The following is a 10,665-nucleotide window of genomic DNA, read 5'->3' on the forward strand; positions in this document are numbered from 1 at the left end:
ATTTGAGAAGCAATAAAAAGCTTGTCTAGTGTTTTTGGAGTGAAATATGAGTAGATCTCGTGTTTATGATTGGGTATGAGAACTAGAACCGCAACCAGATCCCAAAAGTGAAAGTAGTGTTTTTCCGTTTAGAAGCTCCAAAACAGAAAAATCATAAGACTTCGGCCACACCCACAAATATTTTAGAAGCAATAAGAAACTTCGTTAGTGTTTTTGGAGTGAATTATGACTAGATCTCGTGTTTATGATTGGGTATAAGAAGTAGAACCGCAACTGGATCCCAAAAGCTAAAGTAGTGTTTTTCCGTTTAGAAGCTCCAAAACCGAAAACTCATAGGACTTCGGTCACACCCACAAAGATTTGAGAAGCAATAAGAAGCTTAGCTAGTGTTTTTGGAGTGAATTATGACTAGATCCCGTGTTTATGATTGGGTATAAGAACAAGAACCACAACCGGATCCCAAAAGCTAAAGTAGTGTTTTTTCGTTTAGAAGCTCCAAAATCGAAAACTCATAGGACTTCGGTCACACCCACAAAGATTTGAGAAGCAATAAGAAGCTTGGCTAGTGTTTTTGGAGTGAATTATGACTAGATCCCGTATTTAGGATTGGGTATAAGAACTAGAACCACAACCGGATCCCAAAAGCTAAAGCAGTGTTTTTTCGTTTAGAAGCTCTAAAACAGAAAACTCATAAGACTTCGGCCACACCCACAAAGATTTGAGAAGCAATAAGAAGCTTGTCTAGTGTTTTTGGAGTGAAATATTAGTAGATCTCGTGTTTATGATTGGGTATGAGAACTAGAACCGCAACCGGATCCCAAAAGCGAAAGTAGTGTTTTTTCGTTTAGAAGCTCCAAAACAGAAAACTCATAAGACTTCGGCCACACCCACAAATATTTGAGAAGCAATAAGAAACTTCGTTAGTGTTTTTGGAGTGAATTATGACTAGATCTCGTGTTTATGATTGGGTATGAGAACTAGAACCGCAACCGGATCCCAAAAGCTAGAGTAGTGTTTTTCCGTTTAGAAGCTCCAAAACAGAAAATTCATAAGACTTCGGCCACACCCACAAATATTTTAGAAACAATAAGACTAGATTCTTTGGTTGAACACAAGTAAAGAAGAGAGAGCTACACGAATTTGATATAAGAGCTTGTCTATTAATCTTGTGTGTTAAGTTTACAATGAGGCTACTAGCCTTTATATAGAAAGAGAACTAGGTTAAGGTGTCTCACAATCCCCTTTAATCCTAGCCCTTCTTTTCTCTCTTTAAATCTCCACCATTCAATTCAAATTGCTTCTAGAAGGTCCAACGGTCATGAAGACCCAAAAGCAAGTCCAAGACACGTCATAAAGCAAGGCATAAAGCAACTCTTGTCTTCTTCCTCCTTTTGAACTTTCAACGGCTATAAGGAAGGCTCGGGAAGGATCCGGAGGCTTCTAGATGCTTTGGAAGCTTTGGATGACTCTTAGAAGGCTCTTAGAAGGCTTGAGAAGATCCTAAATGGCCGATCACAACTTTGTACGGACGGCCTCTCCTTAACTTGTACGGACGGCCTTGTACGGACACGATGTAGAAGAGTTCTGATCGGTTATGCAACCGATTGGCATAACCGATCGGAAGAGCAATGAGGTTCCGATCGGTTGTGCAACCGATTGGCACAACCGAGCGGTAAAGCACACATCCTTTTCTTCACCGTACGGACGAGTGGCTCCGATCGGTTGTGCAACCGATCGGACCAACCGATTGGAAGTGCGGATGGATCTTTCTCTTCACTTGGTTCCTCTAGCAGTTCATCAGCTAGCCGATCCATTTCCTCAACTAAGAAGGTTTGTCCTTCTATTGTCGGCTTTTGCATATCATCATTGATGTCAAACTTCATTTTTAAATCCTTCCCCATATTAAGATCAATCTTCCCTTGCTTAACATCTATGATTGCTCCAGCTGTAGCCAAGAAGGGCCTTCCTAAGATCAAGGGATCTTTTGGTTCTTCATCCATGTCCAACACTACGAAGTCTGTATGCACCTCCAGATTTCCAATCTTGATAGGCAAATCTTCTAATAACCCATGAGGTAGTCTAACAGACCTATCACGCCTTGAAGTGAAGAAACGGGTAACTTGTCTTACAATCGGTTACTACGATCGGTTGCATAACCGATCGTGTCAGCAAAGGGATTTGCCGCTCGGTTGTGACAATCGGTTGCACAACCAATCTAAGCCTTGTTACACTATCGATCGGTTAGGCGGATCGGTTGCACAACCGATTTAAGGTTCTCGCCCGTACGGCCAACTTTGAGTCTGTCCGTACCGTTGAAGAATTGGCTCGACCCATGAAGTTTTCTCTCGGCCATTTAGCCTTGGATCCTCTCCAAGGCTCTTCCAGAAGCTTCCAGAACCTTATCCATGACCGTTACACATTGGAAAGAGGAAGAAGACAAGAGTCTTCTAGAAGCATCCGGATCCTTCCCCTTGGAGCCGTTGTGCATTCAAACCAAGGAGCGTCCTCTCCTCTGCTGACGTGGAGTGTTGCTTTTGCTTTTGCTTTATGTAAAGTAGCATATCCTTAAAGGATATTCCTTTTGTAAATCTCTTTAAAAGAGAAGCCTTGTACATTGCCAAATTAAGTAAGAAGAGATAATCTCTCTCTTTCTCATCTTCAAATCTCTTTCTCTCTAATCTCTCAAATCTCCATTTCCGCTTATTCTAAGTCCCATTCTCGCAACCTAATCTCCACATTCTTACATGGTATCAGAGCCATAAAGCTCCACATACTCGATTCTTCTTGCAAATTCTCTTTTCCAATCTTCATTCTCTTTTCGATTCTTCTCACCATGGAGAACACCAAGATTCGTGCTCCAGTCACCCTCAAAGGAGGAAACTACTTGCTTTGGGCAAGAACCATGAAGACCATCTTGTGCGGTCGTGGATTCTGGCCTCACATCATCAAGAGTGAAGCACCAAGAGAGACAACCACGAACGAAGATGGCTTGGAGATCGCCCTTGTTGATGAAGACAAGTGGTTCCAAGAAGACCAAATGGTCTTATCCGTTCTCCAAAACTCCCTTGAAGCATCAATCCTTGAAGGATACTCCTATTGTGAGACTCCCAAGGATCTTTGGGAAACTTTGCAAAATGTCTTTGGAAACCAATCCAACCTAAGCCGTGTTTTTGAGATCAAGAAAACCATCAACGAGCTGACCCAAGGAGACATGGAGTTCACCCAACACTTTGGGAAGTTTCGGTCTCTTTGGGCCGAGCTTGAGATGTTGAGACCCAACACTCTTGATCCGGCGGTCATCAACGAGAGGCGTGAGCAAGACAAGGTCTTTGGTCTACTCTTCACCTTGAGTCCGGCGTACAACGACCTCATCAAGCATCTTCTCCGTGCTGACAAGCTCCAAAACCTTGAAGAAGTGTGTTCTCAAATCCAAAAGGAGCAAGGATCTCTCGGGTTGTTTGGTAGCAAAGGAGAGCTTGTCTCGGGCAACTCAAGTGAGCTTGCATCCGCCAACCGTGGGAACTTCAATGCCAACCGTGGGAAAGCTCCATGGTGTGATCATTGCAAACGGAGTGGACATGCCAAAGAGAAGTGCTGGATTCTTCACCCTCACCTAAAGCCAGCACGAAGAGAGCCAAGAGCAAATCAAGCTACCGGAGGGAACCTTGGAGGCCAAGAGCAAGCCGGAACATCAAGTCAAGCCTTGGGAGGAAATGGAGCCGCAATGATGGCCTCTTCCGACCTTGTGAGACGTTCTGACCTCGACGCACTCATCAAGGCTCTCAAAGAGTCTTCCGGTAACGCTTATCATGCTCTTAGTGCTTTAAAATCTCTTATTGTTGATTCGGGAGCCTCTCACCATATGATTAGTGACTCTAAGTTGATGAATAACATTGAACCAGCTTTGGGAAATGTCATAATTGCTAATGGTGATAAGATTCCGGTTAAAGGAGTAGGAGATTTAGAATTGTTTAGCAAAAAGTCTAAAGCTTTCTATATGCCTACCTTCACTTCTAACTTGTTATCCGTTAAGAAAGCTACTACTGATCTTAATTGCTATGCTATCTTTGGTCCTAATGATGTTCATTTTCAGGATATTGAGACTAGTAGAGTGCTTGGTCATGGAGGTACAAAGGATGGTCTTTATGTTCTTGAAGATACAAAGCTTTCTACTCCTCTATCTTCTCACTTTAGCTCAATTCTTGTTAATGCGAATAATGCTATTTGGCATGCTAGATTAGGACATCCTCATTCTCGTGCTCTAGGTCTTTTGTTACCAAGTATTTCCTTTAAGAATAATGAATGTGAGGCTTGTATCCTTGGTAAACATTGCAAATCCGTATTTCCCAAGTCTAATACTATTTATGAGAATTGTTTTGATTTGGTTCATTCGGATGTTTGGACTTCACCTTGTTTATCTAGAGAAAATCAGAAATACTTTGTCACATTCATTGATGAGAAGTCTAAATATACTTGGTTAACTTTGTTACCTTCTAAAGATAGAGTTCTTGAGGCTTTTATCAACTTTCAAAACTATGTCACTAACCATTACAATGCCAAGATCAAAATCTTTAGGTCCGATAATGGTGGTGAATATACAAGTCATGCCTTCAAGCAACATTTGGCCAAGCACGGGATAATCCATCAAACAAGCTGCCCTTATACACCACAACAAAACGGAGTAGCGGAGAGGAAGAATAGGCATCTCATGGAAGTGGCAAGATCGATGATGTTCCACACCAATGTTCCTAAACGTTTTTGGAGTGATGCGGTGGTCCTAGCTTGCTACTTGATCAACCGGACACCAACCAAGATCCTACAAGATTCCTCTCCCTTTGAGGTACTTAACAAGAATAAACCGTCTATCAATCACTTACGTGTGTTTGGTTGTGTTTGCTTTGTCCTTATAGGTGAACAAAGAAACAAACTCGAACCTAAGAGTGTCAAGGGCATGTTTATCGGGTACTCAATCACACAAAAAGGATACAAGTGCTATATACCGGAAACAAGGAAAGTTCTTGTCTCAAGAGATGTGAAGTTTGTTGAGGGTAAAGGCTACTATGAAGAAAAGAATTGGGAAGACATTCAAGATCTCACCCATTCACCTTCGGATAGAGCTAGCAACCTCCGAATTATCTTGGAAAGACTTGGTGTAAGCAACTCTCAAAGTCACACCAACTCATCAAATCCTAATCCGGAGCCCACTCAACAACAAGAAACATCACAACATGAGGAAGAAGAACATTTACAAGAAGAAGAAAATATTCAAGAAGACAATCTTGAAGAGGAAGAGATTCCAAGTGATCATGAGGAAGAGACTACTTTATCCGAAGAGGAGAATTTGTCTACATCGGATCATAATGAAGGCTCTACATCCCAAGAAGCTCCTATAGCCCTAAGAAGAAGTCAAAGACAGAAGTTCCCTCCATCAAATTGGAAGAACACTTGGGTTTACTACAATAGTCAAGCCGTGGCTCATCCTATTCAAGCCATGTGTACCATTGCTCACTTTCCCGAGGAACATCAAGTCTTCCTTGGACAAATTGATCAACATTGGATTCCTCAAACCTATGAAGAAGCTATCCAACATCAAGTATGGAGAGAAGCTATAGCCGCCGAAAGACAAGCTATGGAACATAACCATACTTGGGAAGAAGGAGAGTTACCTAAAGGCAAGAGAGCGGTGACATCCAAGTGGGTCTTCACCATCAAGTACAAGAGCAATGGGGACATTGAACGCTACAAAGCTAGGCTTGTTGCAAGAGGGTTCACTCAAACGTATGGGGTGGATTACTTGGATACGTTTGCCCCGGTCGCAAAGCTCCATACGGTTAGAGTGGTTCTCTCTCTAGCTACCAACTTGGAGTGGGAACTTTGGCAAATGGATGTTAAGAATGCCTTCCTTCAAGGAGAACTTGAAGAAGAAGTCTACATGAAGCCACCACCGGGTCTTGAAGATCATAATGCACCCGGGAAGGTCCTTAAACTCAAGAAAGCCATCTATGGTTTGAAGCAATCCCCGAGAGCTTGGTACCACAAGCTGAGCACAACCTTGCTGGAAAGAGGATTCAAGAAGTCGGAAGCCGACAACACCCTTTTCACTCTCCCAAGCAAGGAAGGTATAGTAGTCATTCTCGTTTATGTAGATGATATTATCATCTCCGGGAATGACAAGGTAGGGATTCAAGAGACTAAAACCTTTCTTAAGAGTGTTTTTGATATAAAAGACCTTGGTGAACTAAAGTACTTCCTTGGGATAGAAGTTTGTAGATCAAAGGAAGGTCTCTTCTTATCTCAAAGGAAGTACACTCTTGATCTTCTTAGTCAAGTAGGTAAGCTTGGAGCAAAACCAGCTAAGACTCCCTTGGAAGACGACTACAAGGCCAATCGTAAGGGGGAGCTTGACAACAAGCCTTTCGAAGATGTCACACAATATCGAAGACTTGTAGGTAAGCTCATTTATTTAACCATTACTAGGCCTGACATTTGCTTTGCTGTGAATGTAGTAAGTCAACACATGCAAGCTCCCACGCTACATCATTGGAACATGGTGAACCGCATCCTCAAATATCTCAAAGGAGCTCCGGGTCAAGGCATTTGGATGGGATGCAACAAAAACACGGAGCTGGTGGGATACTGTGATGCGGACTATGCTGGAGACAAAAAGGATAGGAGGTCAACCACCGGCTATTGCACATTCATTGGTGGCAACCTAGTTACTTGGAGAAGCAAGAAGCAAAAGGTGGTCTCCCTTTCAAGTTGTGAAGCCGAGTACCGGGCCATGAGAAAGCTCACAACTGAACTTATGTGGTTGAAAGCTCTCCTCAAAGACTTCGGAATTGACACACCAAAGCCAATCACCATGCATTGCGACAATCAAGCCGCCATTCACATCGCCTCAAATTCAGTGTTCCATGAAAGAACGAAGCACATTGAGGTGGATTGTCACAAGGTCCGAGAACAAGTTCAACTTGGAGTCATCCTACCTTGCTACACCGATAGTGAAGAACAATTGGCCGACATCTTTACCAAAGGAACTAGCACCAAAGTTTGTGAGTACATTCATCACAAACTTGGTCTCGTTGACCTCTCTCGGCCATGATCCTCTTAGCCAAATATCCCATACTCTTTTTCCCTAAGTGTGGTTTTATCCCATGAGGTTTTCTACACTTAGGTTTTTAATGAGGTGGTTGAATTTGGATCCAAGTCTAACCTCCATCCTTCTCCGGTTAGACTTGAGGGGGAGTATTGAATGAAGTGAAGAAACGGGTAACTTGTCTTACAATCGGTTACTACGATCGGTTGCATAACCGATCGTGTCAGCAAAGGGATTTGCCGCTCGGTTGTGACAATCGGTTGCACAACCAATCTAAGCCTTGTTACACTATCGATCGGTTAGGCGGATCGGTTGCACAACCGATTTAAGGTTCTCGCCCGTACGGCCAACTTTGAGTCTGTCCGTACCGTTGAAGAATTGGCTCGACCCATGAAGTTTTCTCTCGGCCATTTAGCCTTGGATCCTCTCCAAGGCTCTTCCAGAAGCTTCCAGAACCTTATCCATGACCGTTACACATTGGAAAGAGGAAGAAGACAAGAGTCTTCTAGAAGCATCCGGATCCTTCCCCTTGGAGCCGTTGTGCATTCAAACCAAGGAGCGTCCTCTCCTCTGCTGACGTGGAGTGTTGCTTTTGCTTTTGCTTTATGTAAAGTAGCATATCCTTAAAGGATATTCCTTTTGTAAATCTCTTTAAAAGAGAAACCTTGTACATTGCCAAATTAAGTAAGAAGAGATAATCTCTCTCTTTCTCATCTTCAAATCTCTTTCTCTCTAATCTCTCAAATCTCCATTTCCGCTTATTCTAAGTCCCATTCTCGCAACCTAATCTCCACATTCTTACATTTAGAAGCTCCAAAACCGAAAACTCATAGGACTTCGGCCACACCCATAAAGATTTGAGAAGCAATAAGAAGCTTGGCTAGTGTTTTTGGAGTGAAATATGAGTAGATCTCATGTTTATGATTGGGTATAAGAAGTAGAACCGCAATTGGATCCCAAAGCTAAAGTAGTGTTTTTCCGTTTAGAAGCTCCAAAACCGAAAATTCATAGGACTTCGGTCACACCCACAAAGATTTGAGAAGCAATAAGAAGCTTGGCTAGTGTTTTGGAGTGAATGATGACTAGATCCCGTGTTTATGATTGGGTATAAGAACTATAAGCACAACCGGATCCCAAAAGCTAATGTAGTGTTTTTTCGTTTAGAAGCTCCAAAATAGAAAACTCATAGGACTTCGGCCACACCCAAAAAGAATTGAGAAGCAGTAAGAAGCTTGGCTAGTGTTTTTGGAGTTAAATATGACTATTTCTCGTGTTTATGATTGGGTATAAGAACTAGAACCGCAACTGGATCCCAAAAGTTAAAGTAGTGTTTTTCCGTTTAGAAGCTCCAAAACAGAAAACTCATAAGACTTCGGCCACACCCACAAATATTTTAGAAGCAATAAGAAACTTCGTTAGTGTTTTTGGAGTGAATTATGACTAGATCTCGTGTTTATGATTGGGTATAAGAACTAGAACCGCAACCGGAACCCAGAAGCTAAAGTAGTGTTTTTCCGTTTAGAAGCTCCAAAACCGAAAACTCATAGGACTTCGGCCACACCCACAAAGATTTGAGAAGCAATAAGAAGCTTGGCTAGTGTTTTTGGAGTGAAATATGAGTAGATCTCTTGTTTATGATTGGGTATAAGAAAGTAGAACCGCAACTAAATCCCAAAAGCTAAAGTAGTGTTTTTCCGTTTAGAAGCTCCAAAACCGAAAACTCATAGGACTTCGGTCACACCCACAAAGATTTGAGAAGCAAAAAGAATCTTGGCTAGTGTTTTTGGAGTGAATTATGACTAGATCTCGTGTTAATTATTGGGTATAAGAACTAGAACGACAACCGGATCCCAAAAGCAAAAGTAGTGTTTTTTTCGTTTAGAAGTTCCAAAATCGAAAACTCATAGGACTTCGGCCACACCCAAAAAGAATTGAGAAGCAGTAAGAAGCTTGGCTAGTGTTTTTGGAGTTAAATATAACTATTTCTCGTGTTTATGATTGGGTATAAGAACTAGAACCGCAACTGGATCCCAAAAGCTAAAGTAGTGTTTTTCCGTTTAGAAGCTCCAAAACAGAAAACTCATAAGACTTCGGCCACACCCACAAATATTTGAGAAGCAATAAGAAACTTTGTTAGTGTTTTTGGAGTTAATTATGACTAGATCTCGTGTTTATGATTGGGTATAAGAACTAGAACCACAACTGGATCCCAAAAGCTAAAGCAGTGTTTTTTCGTTTAGAAGCTCCAAAACAGAAAACTCATAAGACTTCGGCCACACCCACAAAGATTTGAGAAGCAATAAAAAGCTTGTCTAGTGTTTTTGGAGTGAAATATGAGTAGATCTCGTGTTTATGATTGGGTATGAGAACTAGAACCGCAACCGGATCCCAAAAGTGAATGTAGTGTTTTTCCGTTTAGAAGCTCAAAAACAGAAAAATCATAAGACTTCGGCCACACCCACAAATATTTTAGAAGCAATAAGAAACTTCCTTAGTGTTTTTGGAGTGAATTATGACTAGATCTCGTGTTTATGATTGGGTATAAGAAGTAGAACCGCAACTGGATCCCAAAAGCTAAAGTAGTGTTTTTCCGTTTAGAAGCTCCAAAACCGAAAACTCATAGGACTTCGGTCACACCCACAAAGATTTGAGAAGCAATAAGAAGCTTAGCTAGTGTTTTTGGAGTGAATTATGACTAGATCCCGTGTTTATGATTGGGTATAAGAACAAGAACCACAACCGGATCCCAAAAGCTAAAGTAGTGTTTTTTCGTTTAGAAGCTCCAAAATCGAAAACTCATAGGACTTCGGTCACACCCACAAAGATTTGAGAAGCAATAAGAAGCTTGGCTAGTGTTTTTGGAGTGAATTATGACTAGATCCCGTATTTAGGATTGGGTATAAGAACTAGAACCACAACCGGATCCCAAAAGCTAAAGCAGTGTTTTTTCGTTTAGAAGCTCTAAAACAGAAAACTCATAAGACTTCGGCCACACCCACAAAGATTTGAGAAGCAATAAGAAGCTTGTCTAGTGTTTTTGGAGTGAAATATTAGTAGATCTCGTGTTTATGATTGGGTATGAGAACTAGAACCGCAACCGGATCCCAAAAGCGAAAGTAGTGTTTTTTCGTTTAGAAGCTCCAAAACAGAAAACTCATAAGACTTCGGCCACACCCACAAATATTTGAGAAGCAATAAGAAACTTCGTTAGTGTTTTTGGAGTGAATTATGACTAGATCTCGTGTTTATGATTGGGTATGAGAACTAGAACCGCAACCGGATCCCAAAAGCTAAAGTAGTGTTTTTCCGTTTAGAAGCTCCAAAACAGAAAATTCATAAGACTTCGGCCACACCCACAAATATTTTAGAAACAATAAGAAACTTCGTTAGTGCTTTTGGAGTGAATTATGACTAGATCTCATGTTTATGATAGGTTATAAGAACTAGAACCGCAACCGTATCCCAAAAGCTAAAGTAGTGTTTTTCCGTTTAGAAGCTCCAAAACCGAAAACTCATAGGACTTCGGCCACACCCATAAAGATTTGAGAAGCAATAAGAAGCTTGGCTAG

At 41.6% G+C, this 10,665-nt stretch overlaps 1 protein-coding gene across 1 annotated transcript; it reads left to right on the plus strand.

Annotated features, from left to right (window-relative positions):
• The first annotated feature begins 3,063 nt into the window (after positions 1-3,063).
• On the plus strand, positions 3,064-4,132 carry LOC110226883. The gene is made up of 2 exons (XM_021019760.1): positions 3,064-3,797; positions 4,094-4,132. The coding sequence occupies exons 1-2, from the start codon at positions 3,212-3,214 to the stop codon at positions 4,099-4,101; spliced, it is 594 nt and encodes a 197-aa protein (XP_020875419.1). The 5' UTR covers positions 3,064-3,211; the 3' UTR covers positions 4,102-4,132.
• Positions 4,133-10,665: the final 6,533 nt, after the last annotated feature.

This window comes from Arabidopsis lyrata (assembly GCF_000004255.2).
Source record: "Arabidopsis lyrata subsp. lyrata unplaced genomic scaffold ARALYscaffold_10, whole genome shotgun sequence".
In the NCBI taxonomy this organism is placed as follows: Eukaryota; Viridiplantae; Streptophyta; class Magnoliopsida; order Brassicales; family Brassicaceae; genus Arabidopsis; species Arabidopsis lyrata.